At 43.8% G+C, this 16,759-nt stretch overlaps 1 protein-coding gene across 4 annotated transcripts; it reads left to right on the forward strand.

Moving 5' to 3' along the window:
* The first annotated feature begins 1,043 nt into the window (after positions 1 to 1,043).
* ical1 (islet cell autoantigen 1-like) lies at positions 1,044 to 15,710 on the forward strand. 4 transcript variants are annotated; one of them, XM_008285401.1, is made up of 16 exons: positions 1,044 to 1,541; positions 2,492 to 2,518; positions 2,655 to 2,829; positions 4,962 to 5,034; positions 6,001 to 6,124; positions 6,223 to 6,421; positions 6,527 to 6,652; positions 6,910 to 7,008; positions 7,143 to 7,228; positions 8,728 to 8,777; positions 9,490 to 9,534; positions 9,659 to 9,862; positions 11,314 to 11,604; positions 11,716 to 11,811; positions 12,094 to 12,215; positions 15,521 to 15,710. In XM_008285401.1, the coding sequence occupies exons 2-15, from the start codon at positions 2,511 to 2,513 to the stop codon at positions 12,210 to 12,212; spliced, it is 1,695 nt and encodes a 564-aa protein (XP_008283623.1). In that variant the 5' UTR covers positions 1,044 to 1,541; positions 2,492 to 2,510; the 3' UTR covers positions 12,213 to 12,215; positions 15,521 to 15,710. The 4 variants fall into 4 exon arrangements, with proteins under 4 accessions (XP_008283623.1, XP_008283622.1, XP_008283625.1 ...); XM_008285400.1 differs by having other exon boundaries at positions 12,094 to 15,710; XM_008285403.1 differs by having other exon boundaries at positions 12,100 to 15,710.
* The last annotated feature ends 1,049 nt before the right edge of the window (positions 15,711 to 16,759 follow it).

Here is a 16,759-nt window from a genome sequence, read left to right on the forward strand (position 1 = left end):
AGCAGTGCAACTCCAGAGCTTCAGTTAGTGCTCACATCAGTTAATGCTCACATTAAGCATCACAAAGGGTAGAAAATGTGGTTCTGGTACTGAATCTTCTGGGAACAGTGTCAGAATGGTGTGAAAAACAAACGCCACCCAGTGAGCAACAGACCTGTAGATGGAAACACCTTGTTGATGAGAGAGGTCAGACTGGTTGGTGCTGATGGAAAGGCTGCAGTACCTCAGACAGCTGCTCTTGACAGCTGTAGTGAGTCGAGAAGCAGTTCAGATTGTGCAGCACAGCAGCAGAAGGCCACATTACACAGGCTCACCAAAGAGCTGAAGACTGGATAAACTCCTGCCTTGTCTAATGAGTCTTCATTTCTGCTCAGGCTGCAGATAATAAACTCACAGCTCGGTGTCAGCAGCATGAATCCACACACTCAGTCTGGCCTGTGTGAGCAGTACAGCAGAGGGCAGGGATGTTGTCTTGGCATACATCAGACCCATAAACACTAATCAGTCATGGTGTGAAAGCCATCACCATGTTCTCCCCGTGCAGCGTGGGTTCTCTCCGGGTTCTCCGGCTTCCTCCCACAGTCCAGAAACATGCTGAGGTTAATTGGTGATTGTAAATTGTCCGTAGGTGTGAATGTGAGTGTGCTTGGTTGTCTGTCTCTAAGTGTAGCCCTGTGATAGACTGGTTACCTGTCCAGGTGAACCTGCCTTCACCCTGAGTCAGCTGGGATAGACTCCAGCCCCCCCTAGTGAAGATTAAGGTGTAGAGATGATGGATGGGAGTTAGGAATGGATCAGTATTAATAAATAATGCTAATGTGCCATTAGATTGTCATGTTGAAGTCTGTCACATGCTGCACTTTGTAAGTTAGAAATGAAGTTAAAATAACTATAAAATCAGACAAATATGTATTTCTTTGATTTGATTTTCTTTCTCAGATGTATTTGTTTATAAGATTCCTTTATAGATTTTCAAGTTTTTATTCGCTACCTATAAATGACAGTTTATGAATTCATATTGAACTTAATTATTCCATATTTATTGTTTTTATTCAGGTGATACAGAGATTAAAAACAGTACAAAACCACATGAATAGAAGTTAAATGGGTGTTTAATTATTCGGTTAAACGAGTTCTACACGTTCTGCTTCCACAGCTGTTTCCTTGGATCCACTTCCTCGTGTTTGAGGCTGCAGAAGACGAACGTGCAGAGTTCTGCCTGGAACTGGTCTGACCGTGACAGGATGGACCAGACCTGCCTCTCCGGTTCTCCTTCACTTCAGCATCGAGGTCACATCAGCTGGGTTGGTTTTTGTCCGACAACGTGCACTTTTGCATGCTGGAAGTCCAGAAGTGTCCGTGAGTGTTGAGTTTTGGGTGAATAGACGATCTTGGTGGAGCCCAGCAGCAGCAGCAGCAGCAGCAGCAGCTCCGTCACGGCTGCTTTGCATATCCTGTTCCTGAGTCAGACCGCGGCTATCGGCGGAGGAGGCCGGCCGACCTGCGATGCATAGATGCTCGGACTGAACACTTAAAGCCAGGTAACCGTGCATCCCCCCATTGACGCCTCTGACCAGAAAACCAACCCCATCCCTGTTTCCCTGCCGTGTGTCTCCGGTTCAGCCCGTCGGGATGAGACGCTGTAGCCGCTACTAGCTAACCTGCTGCTAGCACACAGGCTCCGATACGTGGCTTTAGCTCGTTTTCTCCACCGCCGTTTGGTTTGTTTCTATTAGGTGACATTGTCGTTAATTTATTCTATTCTATTGATACATGTTTGAATAATAATTAGGGGTTTCTTTCCGTGTCAGCATGCCAGGCTTCGCTGAAACTGAACACCTAGCCGACAGCCAGCTGGCTCTCAGTTTCCGAGACTCCTTAAAGTCGCTGTTGTCTGATTCCTGCTCCAAGAACCGCATCACAGGAGCTTTTTTAGCAAAGAGTTCAGTCCAGACACAGAAAACCCCCTAAAAACAGACTGTAGCTCGGCTGTAAGTTGCTGGGTGAACAGCTGTCAGCTTTCAAGTGTGTGTGTGAATGCTAACAAGAGTAAACAATGGAAAGGAAAATATTAAACCTGATCAACAGCACTGGTCAGTGTTAGTACTTCATGTTAGAGCTGCGACTATCCATGATTTTCTTAGTTGTGTCATCAGTTGTATCGTCTGAAAAATTTCCAAAAATGTCAGTCATTGTTTCCTAAATCTCAAGATTCATCTCAAAGACACTCAGTTTACTGTCACCGTGGAGGAAAGACACCAGAAAGTATTTCTATTTAAGTTAAATCAGTGAGTTTAGCTTTTTGTCTCATAAAGAAAGTTAATTAGACTGTTCATCAGTTTGAAGGTGATTAATTTAATAGCTGAGAACTGATGGATTCGTGGGTTAATTGGTGCAGCTCCACTTTATTTTACACTTAAATGCCATTTTTATGTCCAAACGTTCTCACTCTTTCTGTCTAAACTTTATCTCACTTTGTGTTTGCTTTCAGAACAGACAACACTTCAATCATGGACGGGTATGTGACAGCTTCACATGTTTGTTAAATGCAATGTACAGCATCGTGTTTCTGATATAAGGAAGTGTCATTATGAGCCGACATCTCAGACAGAAGTCACTGATTGTGGTTTTTTCTTTTCTTCCGGTGCCTCCAGGTTTGCGGGTGACATGCTGAGCGGCGGCCGGGCTCTGCTTGGCGAGGACAGCTCGGTGATGGCTCGCATGCAGAAGAAGTTCTGGAAGACCAAGCAGGTCCTCATCAAAGCCACGGGCAAGAAGGAAGACGAGTACGTGGTGGCTTCAGATGCTGACCTGGACGCTAAACTCGAGGTAGAGATGGACAGATTTTAGACCTCGATGGGTTTTTAACGCACAAACTGTTACCTCCTGTAATAATAAACTATATCATCTCATTTGACAGGTGGAAATAAGTCATTTAAATACCACTTGGGACTACGTTGATTCATGTTTAAGTCAAAGATCTCCTTCTGTGTAGACTCACCTCTCCCTCTCGTGGCCACTTCCTCTGCGTTATCTTTTCCCAGGAGAACTTTGTTTTGTTCCTCTTTAGTCAGTAACTGCAGAAGTATGACCTCCTGCTAGAATTAAATCAGTAGCTTTACACAAACCCGAGGCCTGGTGCTGGAAGACGTTCCAGTACAACGGTACCAAAAAAAAAATCAATAGTTAATATTTTTAAATTTAACTTTGATCTATCCACTCTCGTTAGATGTCAGATGAAGTCGTGTAATTCTGATGCGTCAGTGTGTAGGGCATTAACGAATCCTGCTGCTTGGGATGGACTTAGTTCTGTAGACAGTGAACTGTTCAGCCCAGTGTTTCCCGACTGAAGGATTTAGCTGCTCCAGAGTGTCACAACATCAAATCAGAGGCGTCATATGATGATTACTGGAGCAGAAAGAGGAATAAAGTCATACGGAATTTTGTATTCGTAGGTTTTTGAAATGGAAAATGTTTTCTGAGGAAAATCTTACTTTGGTGGAACTTGTACTTAAAGACGAGGGCTGTCATGGTAGCAGGAATGTGGTACCACTGGAATTCTAGGATTCACAGTTTGCAGAAATCGTTTCACTCTGTTAAGTTACAACTGTCGTATATATAAATGTGAGACACATCAGACCACATTAACAGCTATAAAAATGACAGCGTACGCGTCCTTCTGTCTTAATATTTCTGTCTCAGTGGTGCAACAAGCGGACTGTTTGCATTGGCCGAAGCCCGGCTGGCATTTAGCTGTGACAGGCTGTTTGGACGTGAAGGCTCCTGTGAGATGGGGACGTGGTCGAGTTTCACTGAATTGCGAGGGACACACTGTGAGCCTTTTGTTTGCTCTGGAACAAGATCTGGTCTCATTGTCTCCAGTGAGAGAGAAGCAGTGAAAAAAGAGGGGAAAGTAGAGGAGAAAAAGCAAAGGGCAAGACAGAAGAAGAACCGCACAAAGATCCAACATTCAAACAGATTTCAGGGGAGAATTTTCTGCTTCCTTCTTCACAAGCTTCAGCTTTAGTGTGAGCCCTCTGTGAAGCAGCAGCACTAAAACCAGAGCCGTTCAGAAACACCTGACCTGATTGTGTCTGATTTTTATCACAGCATTGCCTCAATGCATTTTCACATTTCTGCTGTTGCTGCTCGAATACATTAAAGTAGATTACATTTTAAAGCTGACAGTTTTTAAGATGTTTAATGCGAGTGGAAAAACCCTCAGTCATGATTTCTATGTATATTTCCTCTTTTCCTTTGTCTGGATGTTGTGGAAAACAGGAGAACTTGTCTCTGATTTCCTCCTGCCATGTTGCTGTGACTCAGACGGAGCGGTTGTCATTAGATAAACATGATCCCAGTGAAGTGGTCAGTATTGCTCATCTCAGCCGACCTGTACACCGACAGGTGTTGGGCTACTGCTGAGGTAGACAGACTGTATTTAGTGGCTGTTTGTTCTACAGTTAATCAGTAACCGTGCACATGTTTAGGTCACCTCCTCCCTCTGCTCTCCGACAGTCTTAAGTCTGCCTGGGGGCAGGGACAGGAGGACGGCAGCCGGGCGGTTACTCGGTCAGTAGCTTAACTGCAGTTAAAGGTTTAAGAGGTGTTTGTCTTTGATACCAGAAAGAAAGTCACGTGGTCTCTTAAAGGGGAATACCAACAGCATTAAATATAGGTGTGTTTCTGGGTGCAAAGTAGCTTTGTGCCATTTTTTTCTTCTGAAATACAAGATGTGAGCATGGTTGAGGAGGTTGAGGAGAAACATCTTCACCATAATTAGTAGAAATGTCCTTAGTCAAGAAAACTGTAATGTAGCAGCAATAAATGCACATACTCAGATATTTCAGCTTTCTGAGGCATGATGCTGTGTCCTGTCCTCACCAGCAGACTCCAGAAGTCAAAGTGACCCATTCATCCCTGACTCTTTACTCTCTAATCGTGCCCTTTTCTCCATGCAGTTCTTCCGCTCCGTTCAGTCGACGTGCACAGAGCTGCTGAAGGTGATTGAGAAGTATCAGTACAGGATCACACGTGAGTACGCTTCAAAACTACAAGTGTGACATGATGTTTCCTCACTGACTAACACTTTGAGTGGTAGCTCCAGAGGTTGTTATGGCACAGTAGGAACATACAATAAGTACTTCTCCCAAACAGAAGATGTACAGACGGATGACATATTAAAGGATAAATCATCATACGGAGGGTTGGGCACCTTCAGTGTGCCTTGGCATTGGTTCTCCAACTCTTGGACCTCCACTGGGATGGAACACAATCGTCTGAGAAGACATCAATAATTTAGACGATGGTGGTGGAGAGCGTTGTCATAACACATCACTCCCTTAGGTATTCTATTAGGTTGAGACCTGGTGACTGTGAAGGTGTTGGCGTATGTTTCACGTCATTTTCATGCTCATTGCAGCATTCAGTGATCCCTCCTGCACTATGAATAGAGACCACTCTAATCGGATAGGAACTGATGTAAATTTTGTGATCTCTCCAAGTCTGTGAGTGTCTGCACAGACCTCTCCATCCAGGTGTTTACATGCAGCAACTACAAGGACAAAAGTGCACATTCTCAGCAGTTGTGCATGTCTGTAATGTGTAGCTGTGACCTAGTGCACATGTATGGAACACATGGATGCTTCCTAGCAGCCTCCCACAGACGACAAATGTAGTGTATTAACAACAGCTCTGTGTCTGTGGATACTTTTTTCAGCAGTGTTTAGTATTGCAGATGTTTGAGTGTCTTTGAAGCTACATTATTCACTCAGTCACATTTAATAGTGACCTACCCTGATTTATGTGACATTTGCTGTTTTTCTGACATGTTTTGCCAAAGTCTTGTCTGTCTGGGCTGCTCAGAGGATTTAATGAACCCCTGAGATTTACTTGTACAACATAAACAGCCTACATTTTTCTTATTATCTTGGTTTTTGTGTGTGTATGTTGTATCCTTGATGTCTATGCAGAAGTTAAAACTGTGAGTTCTTTCCTCAGGCTTGTCTCAGGAGGAGAACGAACTCGGCCTATTTTTGCGCTTCCAGGCTGAACATGATCGCACTAAAGCTGGCAACATGATGGATGCCACCAGCAAAGCCCTCTGTGCCTCCGCCAAGCAGAGGTCAGCAGCAACAGAAAACAATAAAGCCTCCATTTATTACTGGGAAAAAACAATTTGCCTGCCTGCTTCAAGTCTCACTAGCTGTATCTTTTCCATAGGATGGCACTTTGTCCGCCGCTGCATCGTTTGCATCAGGAAGTGGAGACGTTCCGGCGGCGTGCCATCGCTGACACGCTGCTGACAGTCAGTCGTATGGAGAAGGCCCGCACCGAGTACAGAGGAGCTCTGCTCTGGATGAAAGATGTCTCCCAAGAACTGGACCCAGACACCTACAAACAGCTGGAAAAGTTCCGCAAGGCAGGACGAGGCTTGTTTGTTTGGGGAGCAACAGTGTGGGTGGGTTCTCTTCCTCAGTGACCTATTGTGTGTGTAGTTAATGTGTACCTGTGTTTCTGTCAACAGGTCCAAGCCCAGGTCAGAGGGTCAAAGAGTCAGTTTGAGAAACTGAAGAACGATGTGTGCCAGAAGGTGGACATGCTGGGAGCGAGCCGCTGCAACATGCTGTCCCACTCCCTCTGTACCTACCAGGTAGGTACTGGTCACAGCTGGACTGTGTTTCCACCAGTTTAATGTGCAACGTGCATGAAGGCAACAAGTTTTGTTTTTGTCACTTATCAAGTGTGTTCACAATGCCCTCTGACAATAATGGGTCAACAGTGATAGAAATTGTCAGCTGACTGTTTCACCAGGATATCTAGAAAAACTGTGCATAGGCACACCTAGACCTGCCTGTCTGTCTTCTTTATATCAGTGATTAAAAATGTCTTTCTTTCCTGTCATGACAGACGACTCTGCTTCAGTTCTGGGAGAAAACGGCCCATGCTATGTCAGAAATCCATGAGGCCTTCCAAGGACATGTACCGTACCAGTTCACCACACTCAAGGTATTTCAGGCTGCAGAGTCAGCTTATTTTTGTTCCTTCCTTCAAAACATTGACGTATCAGTTGGACTTCTTGAGAAGTGAGAGCACATGTTAATATAGGACTTATCAATACCAGCATTTTTTCCTTGCGACAGGACCTGCGGGACCCACTGGAGCAATTATCAGACTTACAGAAACAGGAGGAGAAGCAGGAGAAGGCTCTGCAGGGGAACACAGACAGGTAGGACAACAGGTTACAAAAAAGCACTGAAGTCAAAAATGTGTTTCATATAACCCAAAAATCTTCTGTCATCAGTGAATCATTGTTAAATCAGATATCATCAATGAGGCCAGTCCTTACAGATACCCATTCTGCCTTACCACCTGTCTCTGTTTTCACGCCACTCCTCTCACTGTCGTGTCTCTATTAACACACACTTTGGTGTATTCTTATCTCGTTATCTCTGTCCTTTGTGTTTCTCACACAACCACCTCAGATATGTCTTCATCAAACATGAGGCCAATATCAGGCCCATGTTTACTCACAAGTAAGTCTGTATATAGCAGAGGGTTGGACTACGGAGCCAGATTAGTGGGTTATCAGGTATGTTCAGCCTCAAGTCAGAGTTTTAAGTATCACAAAGGTGGCTCTCTTTTGACCTGCTAGATCGCCATGGCAACTGATGCTGTGGCGCGAGATCTCCATGGTAACTGATGCTGTGGAGCTAACCTGGTCAGGAGCAGGTTATGATCAAAGGTTCAGATTTAAATCAGCTGAAAGAGCGTCTCCCTTTACCCAGATCGTTACTATTATTTATGAGCGATCCAGATTCTCAGCTGATGGGAATGTGTTTTATCTGCAAACATGCTGAACTCTACTTTACTAATATTACTGAATGAAGCCGTGTAGTAGAAATCACATAAATCTGTTTTTATGTTTGGCTCTGATTTGCTGTCAAGTCCGTTTACTCTGCTGGTACTGCAGCTGATAGAACATTGATCATCTACTGGTATTTACTACAGAGAATATTCAATCAGGAACATGAGTTTCGCTTTGATTTGGCCAGAAATTCAAGTGATTTCCTGCATTACGGGACAGTGTCAGACCTAAATGAGCTTCAATACAAGATCATGTTTAAATGTATGAAGTTTAAAATTTGACTTGAACGTGCAGCTGTCAGTTGGAAATAAGCGTCTGCATCAGTAAATTATTATATATGAACACGTTCAACAGTTTTCTACTTTCCTGTCTTCACCATTTGCAGGAGCGGCGCCTTTCACCGTCATCATTTTTTAAAAATATTCCTCATTGTTCTCCATTAAAACAACCTGTTGACTGAAGCAGCTGCTCACCATCGTTTCATTTCGTGCAGAATTAGAGTTAAACGCCTCCTTTTATGTGAAGCAGAAAGTCTGAGTCGACAAAGAAAGGTGAACCACCTTCGTGATACATGTGACCTCTGACTGGGGCTTTCGCTTTTGTTGAGCCGGCTTACACAAAGAAAGCCTGGCTGTGTCAAACGTGCTTCATAGTACAGCCCTCAGGTTGTAGACGCGGTATGTTGACCAGTGGTGAGCTGTTTTAGTTCTAGGCTTTAGAGTACCTCACCTGAAACTGCACTTCATAACAGCAGCTCCAAGTCAAATACATGCTGCTGCACAGCTATAAATAGATGTCTCGTCAGCACAGTGAGACAGGTTCTAATTCTTTCCTTGCCTTCCTCCTTCCTTGTTCCTTAGTCTGGTGTCCTTGGATGATGACAAGCCATCAGGAAGTGCCTCTAATGCAGGTATGTGCTGCCCTCAGTAGGCTGAAACACAAGCTGGCTCGTCCACACCTCAGAATCCCTCCTAAAGAAGCTTGGAGAGAGGGGCGAAATATTTGTTATTTCTGTAATGTATAGTGTGAAGTCGGAGCAGGAATGTAAATGTACTTTAATGAATAAACACGCGATATGTATGAATGCAGCTCAATGTTGGAATTAGTGAATGAAATTGTTAGTTGTTCAAGAATCTCTTGTGTTCTGTTGTGCGTCGCTCAGAAATAATCACACTATCAAAGTCGTATTGTTTCCCACAGATACGTGTCTGTCCCTGCACTCGAAGCTATTTCTAGCTCCTTACAGCTGAGGACTTCTCTGCAGCTCTCAACACACATGACAAACAGACACTCATTTTCTAAAGAAAGCTGTTTAAACACTTTCATTTAAAAGTAGGACCATGAATATGTCAGTGAGAGTAAATATCCTGGATCAGTTAGTACTTCATTCTAAATTTGAGGCGCTTGATAAATACGTACAGAATTTTCATGATTCCCTCAGTGAGATTTAACAGTTAGGAAAAATATATGAATCAAAACTTCCAAAATAAAAATGTGAGTAGTATTTGTGTAATGCACCTTCAAACACCAAAACATAGTCCAGGATTGTCAGGCTTTTGTTTCTTGGACTTAACAGTTCATGTCAGCTAAAGTCTCATAAGTGATTACTGTGTTCTTTCCAGACCCAGCCCTCAGCAGCGCTGCACAGAGCCAGACGAGGGACGCTGGTAAGTGACCTTGTGACTGTTGTGCTGCAGCCAGCACTTGTGTAAACACTACAGATGTGTACATTGGGATTGCTGCTGCTGACTGGACTGGATGCCTACTGGCTTTATAATCCTTTGATCTCAGTGCACCAAAGCGCTCCCACACCTACTCCAGCTCTGCACAGCCTCAGAGGACTGTCGACAGGCTCTGATGATGACTTGATGCTCATGGCGTGTGACCCTCCGCCGCCCCCACCCTCAACAAATGCCCCGCTCCAGCCCCAGCTCCTGCCTTCCCCACAGGCTGGAGATCAGAGAGAGTCCAGGCTCTCGCAGCTGCCTGCCACCGGTAAACTGGTTGGCTGTCCTCTGTTTCCTCTTGCTGTGAATTCACTTCAGGCTGGGTCTCAGCTTCCTATCTAACTTTCTCGGCTGTGGCAGAAATTCACCTCTCATGAGATTCCAACTTCCTTTTGCTCTCTGGACTTGGACTCAGTCCTCCTGGCTGGTGGAAGGGTCCTTTTACTTCTACTACTCTATCACTTGTCAGACTGCTTTAATACCACCCTCATGTCTGGATATGAGAACCAGCATCTGTCCTGGCTTAGCTTTGTATAGACTGCAAACTAGTTTCCATAGCTTATCCGTAATTTGAATGACAGCTATATTTTGAGAAGACAGTGACACTACAACAACAAGTACTTGCCTATAAAGCCTGAAGCCAGCTGTAGGGAAATGTCTGATGTAGAGCTTCTTGTGTTGAAAAGGTCACGCCTGCAGTCATCCAGGTACATGTGGGACACGTAGCTCACATATACACAGGGCATGCTGTAAATACAACTAACACGATACAATAATGCAGACAGCAAGGAATTAACAAACAATAGGAATACATTTGTTTTGTACTTTTTGTCTTTGGACTGTCTGCATGACAGCACAGGTTTGCTCTATTTAATGTCGTTCCAAGCTCCTGGTTTCTCTCTTGACGAGCATTTCCAAAACCACAGGTGTGAATAGTAACATTAACGGTGGCTCTGTTCCAGTAATTACTCGGGTGTTTTGCAGCCATTAGCCCGTCTCTCATGAGCGTGCTGTGAAAGAGGTTTATTCGACTTTAATTTCACTTCACATTTTCACGTTTTCCACCTGTCTAGACACTGAAAGCTGCTCGGCTTTATCCTCCGAAGCCTTTTGAAAGACATCGACCTTCTTCAAATGACGGCATGTTAAATTGTAAGGCGTCCTGAATTGCCGGGTCTGGCTGCTGTATGGCAGAACGAAGAGATGAAGCGTTATTTCAGGAGACATTAATGGAACTGACGTTATTTTCTAGATGGTTTTTGGCTTCATTGGCGATAGAAACACCTTGTTCTGAAGTAGCAGGCGTTTCATAAGCTTCTTTTATTGTCCTCGCTACAGAACGGCATGAAACGTGGCCAGCTGATGTTAAAGAGGAATTACAACTTTGCAGATTGAAAACAATCTCTAAAGACTTCTGTCCACTTTTCTCTCATAGACAGACAATGTTTTGTTTAAATCTTCTGCTTTTATAAGTTTCTGAGTGTTTGGTTTAGTTTGCAGCTTTATCTGCTCTGTTACAGCCATGCGTTAGCGTAGCTTATATCGCCACCTTCTGATGACATATGGCAGCCCAGTTTATTTGCTCCAGAGCTGGAACTGGAAACTAGCCAATGCACACTTTCTTTTTCTTTTTGTGACTGAATCTTAATCACTTTTGATTCTCTTGTGCTGCCTCTGGTTTACCACAGTACCTCTCCTGTCTTTCATCACGCCCACCAGGTGGCAGTCTGCTCTCAGGTCCACACCCTCCTGGATCAGGGCTGAGACCAGAGGACGAAGACAGTGAGCGAAGCGACATGGCTTTCCTCAAAGACCTACTCAGCCCCGGCGCCGGCGCCTGCGACGAGTTCAGCAGAGAGTGGCAGGATGCCTTCGGGATGTTTGATCCTCCCAGCGTCCAACCAGCGAGCACCGGAGCAGCGAGCGGCGGGGCAGCACCACCTTCTAACCCCCCCAGTCCCACAGGCTTCCTGCCCTCCCAGCTGCTGGATCACAGTCTGAGCTCTACAGGTCAGCCCAGCTGTGCTCTGCAGGCTGGACCAGCTCACGGCAGCACACACACATACAGAAGCTTTTAACAGGTTCTTCCATTACTCTTCTTTTCCCTGCTTTGTCTTTTAGGCTGGGCCACTCCACCTATGTTCCAAGCACCGCCCTTACAGCCTCCTACTGGTCCGAACCAGCCAGCTCAGCCGGCTCCAAGTCCAGCCACTGCTGGTGAGTGCTTTCTCAGTCTGGCTGTACCAACTTCATCTCCTGATCAGTTTAGCTGATGATGGCCTCAGTAATAGTCATATGATGGCAGGTGCTGTGTGAAGTGTCTCTTCTTTCCCCAAAGGTTCATGCTTATGATCCATTCACACCTTCCTCCTGTCTTCATGTGTCATTTACAACCACATGTTATGCAAGAGCCACCACAAAATAATGCTGCTGCAGCCATGAGCCCCTGTTAGCATTGTAAAACTCACTGAGTGTGTGTGTGTGTGTGTGTGTGTGCAGCAGCAGCTCCAGGAGGATCCAAAGACATGTCTGCATGGTTCAACCTGTTCGCAGACCTGGACCCCCTTTCCAACCCCGACGCCATTGGACGCTCTGCAGATGAGCTGCTCAACGCCTGAAGTGTGAGTGTGTGTGAGTGAGAGTGTGTGTGTGAGTGAGTGTGTGTGTGTGTATGTGTGTGTTTTCGCTCCGAGGATGTGGATTTTTGTGGATTTTGCAGCTTTTCATTGAGATCACATAAACCAACATAAACTGCGAAAAATACACACAGATGTTACACACACACACACACACACACACACACAGATGTGCGTCCACATTTCTGTTACCGGGAGAGATGTGCACACAAACACACTTTATAGTTGTGTTACACTGGAAGATGATGTTTTACTCTGGAAACAGGTGAGATGATTGTTAAACTCGACTCCTCGGCGTCTCTCAGCTGCTCTCTGCAAAAGACTGTTAACACTAATCACTAATGCACACAGCAAACCTCCTGTGGTTTGTGTTCGTCACTGCAGCTTCTGTAAGGCGGAGCGGATGTTTGGGGTTGATTTTGGACAGTGTGATGTTTTCTGCGTTTTCTTTGCGTTGTTTGGGTGTGTGTCAGTTTGCTGTGTTTGTACACTTTGCAAGGGACGAGGATGTTATAAACAGTCCTATTTGCTGCTTATGGTGGTTTCTATGTAACAGCACAGTTGTCACAGATGAATGAAGGCCTGTCACTGAGCCTGTATTTGCACACTACAAGACTGGCAGCATTTGAAGACTCCCCGCTGCCAAACGAGTCTGTATCATGAAGCAAGAATATTGTATTAACCAATCAAATCTGGGTTTATATCAGGTTTTCTGGCATCAAGAACCCGCCTCTAGTTTCACCAGTGTGCACCACAGCGTTATGCAAAGGCAGTGGAGACATATTGATGCATAATTAATCTTTATCTGTCTTTCTTCTTTAAAAATCCTGCTCTAGGTTGGTGTCATTTAAGACAAAACAGCTTTTTTAAAGTTATTACCTGTGAAATGGCGCTAAAGAGCAAATTGCAGTACTTTGTGTGTCGTCGTTGTGATGTGTCTGTGGCACTAAAGCTAAAATCACAGAGTGATCGCTAATTAAACTAATAAAACCGGCTAACTACACAGCTAAAGTCACAGAAAGACTGCAAAGAGAAAGAGCCACACACCATAACCATGAAAATACAGCTAACCAGACAGTAATGAATTCAGTTTAACACAGATAACGAACTCGCCCTGACGATGTCATTCCTACATGTTCCTTAGAAGAACATGAATGTCTGAACCACATTTCCTGCTAATCTGTCAAATAGTTGTTGAGACATTTCAGTTTGGACCAAAGTGGAGGACTGACTGAGTCACTTTGCTGGTGAGTCAGTCAGGAGTCAGTCTGGAGATGCACACGTTCATAAATCGCTCCGTAAATCACAGTAACGTGTTAACGAGGCATTCATTGTTTTTCTTTTGGCCTTTTAGCTGTCCTCTCTGTTTGTAACCGTTTTTAGAGTTAAATATAAACTACCAGAATGTCACATGTGGATATGGTCATGTAATATCCATGTTGCTTGCTTTAAAGCAGCTCTGCCTCTCTGATGTCAACACGCTTGTAGTTGAGCTGGTAAATCCAGAGTTAACAGATCCAGTTAATAGCAGCCTTATGATAGCAGGCGTAATAAAACTCCAGATGATAAATAATGTGACGCTTTACTCATCGCTGTAATATAACGTTGCCTCCTCTGTCGTTCAACTGTCAGCGGTCCCTGGAAACGGAACGATGGCGTCACTACGAGAGACTGAACTGGAATTAGATTACAGGCGCAGTGCAAATGGAAAGTCTTTCTGTTGCTTTTGTGACACCAAGAGTTTCTTCAAATGTCTTTAATATCGATCATCAACCCGGATTCCACTCAGCTGGGTGAAAGTAGGATGTGTTTTTTATCGTCTTTAGTCCCGTCTGTTGTTTCAGTTTCACAATCAGAAGTCCATGGCCAAGAAAAACGTGAGAATGAATTATTATATTGTGTTGGATTTTTATTCTTATTCTTATTATTGGTGCACTATTTAATTCCTACAAATGTGCAAGTAACAGAATCTGATGCATCAAAATGTATTTATTTTCAAACTCTATCACTATCACTGTTGTTGTGCAGTCCACAGTAAAGATAACTCTATCCAGGAACACTGTAAAGTACTACTGAGAGCTGTGTGTGTGTTCTGACAGACGGATTGTTATGAGGGAAAAGGATCTACACTGGAGAACTGTTACTGTAGCACATTTTCAACCACATGGATTGGTTTCCTGGTGTGTACTGACATCTCTGAATGTTTATGTGGTGCAAAGTGACGATGCACAGCTCGACTTTACTCTGGTTGAGGAGTGAACATGATGTCTGTGAGCTGAGTGAAGGAAGTTATATCTGTGTGCTTGTAAAATCTCACTCATCATTGGAAGTCCAGCAACTCAGAAAAAACCCATTTTCTACAAGCTGCACATTCGTATATCAGCTTCTGTGGGGTAGAACACACCCCTCACTGTGGTTACATGTTCTTTTTCTTCATTGTTTGTAATGCAGCTGACACATGGAGCTTTTGTTGTGGAGGGAAAATCATGAAGGAATGTAGAAGCCAGCCGGTAACATAACAATGGCCAATAATGTAATAAATGTGCACTTTTTAAAATGTAATAGGCCGATAACGTAATAAAAATCCTGAACTGATAGCGTAATAACTTACTACGTTATTGACCTGCTTAGAAAAAACTCTTTGCAAATGTATTAACCAGCTCGTTAACCAGATCATTACGTTATCAGTTCAGGACTTTCATTACGTTATCGGCCGTTATTACCTTATCGGCTTCTACGAGGAACTCTGTGGTCACAAGGATAACTAGTGTGTCAGCATTTCTGTCACATCATGTATTTTACTGTTTACTCTTGATTTACATGCTTAAAATAAAAGAATGTATTTCTCAACTCAATCACAGATGCTCTTTTTTTTTTTTTTTTTTTTAATTCAACTATGCCTTTTTATTTCACTCGAAGGGGTTAAACAGATGAAAACTTGGCAGTTCTGTTTCCAGTAAACTGGACAAGCAAACAGAGTTGTTCTGGTCTCAAGCCTCTTCCAAAATGCTGTTTATCCACTATGAAAAAAACACACTTTGGGTTGAATTTCTATTTCCACGTGTGTTACCTGCTATTCTGCACGACTTCATTTTGTAAACAGACGTCTAAAAAACAATGAATCAGAACGTCGCTTTTGGTGTGATTGTTTTTCAGCATTTTGGAACAGAACTCCTTCGTTTCTTTCATAGTTTAAATATTTATAACCGTTTTAGCAAGTACCTGTTACTCCAAATCAGGTCACTGAACAAATGACATCCACACTTGTCTCTACTTCTACTCTGCTACAGGTTTACATCTTTCAGGATTTCCGCTGTGGTGTGAGGCTACATCGATAGCAGCTGTTGGTTTGCTCCCTCTTAGTAGTGTAGACTTGTTGGTGTGCACTGAAAAATTAGTATATCTTTTTTGTATCCTATTCTCTACAACCTGAGATGGACGATGTAATCTATTCTTGATTAAAATTCTCTGAAGACCCAATTACTCTCCTGTCTGATAAATAAATACAATATTATTCACAATAATGACACATGTAGTAATTCACAGTACTTAGTGGAGGAGGCGGGGCGGGGCGGGGCGGGGGTGGGTGGTAGGGGTCATATGGTACACTTGTTGACTCGTTTAGATACATATCTTTGTCAGCCGATAATACAAACACAGTGTGCCTCTGTATTTACAAATCCGGTACATTCCTATCCCACCGTAGCAGGCACAGTCAAGTAGTAGTGACGTATACAGGAATACAGGAGGATGGACCGGAGCACGGAGAGGCATCGCTCGGCTTCACGCAGCCGCATCTTCTAAACCTAAACTGATTTGTCTAAAAGTCAGACCAGATACTTCAACTGAAGCTGCTATGGGGAGATGTAGGAGTGAAGAAAAGACGCTGAGAACCACCACAGAATACGATGACATTTTAAAAAGCCCTGAAAACATGGTTTCTGGATCGCTGCCTGTTTTCTGCAGTGTTTGATCAGGTTTTCATCTTTCCACATGTGAGATTTCTGTATTTTTAACTTTGTCGCTGAAGTGATGAAAAGTAATTTAATTAATTTTTTTTACACCTTTAGCTTTCAGTGTTGATTGCATTAAAATGTGCCCACTTGGGGGCAGCAGAAACAACAATCATGTATTTTTCCACTCTCTTTGGTCTCTACTGCCTCCTGAGAGAAATATCTGCTTCTTCAGCCACTACATGCTCTGCTGCAGGGATCTCCAGCTCTGGTCCTCGTGAGCTGCTGTCCTGCAGGTTTTAGATGTTTCTGCAACACACCTGACTCACATCAATGGATCGTTAACAGACTTGTGTAGAACTTGACAACAAGCTGTTGGAGATCCATCAATCTGAGTCAGGTGTGTTGCAAACATCTAAAACCTGCAGGACAGCAGCTAACGAGGACCAGAGCTGGAGATCTCTGCTCTGCTGCATCCACCAGCTAGTTTCTGTCTGTGCCTGTCTGCTATACGGTGCCAGGCAGGTTGGACACAGTGGCTTTTTTTTAAAAACTGAAAACACCTGCTCTAAATCA

Source organism: Stegastes partitus, unplaced genomic scaffold (genome assembly GCF_000690725.1).
Source record: "Stegastes partitus isolate 25-593 unplaced genomic scaffold, Stegastes_partitus-1.0.2 Scaffold401, whole genome shotgun sequence".
In the NCBI taxonomy this organism is placed as follows: Eukaryota; Metazoa; Chordata; class Actinopteri; family Pomacentridae; genus Stegastes; species Stegastes partitus.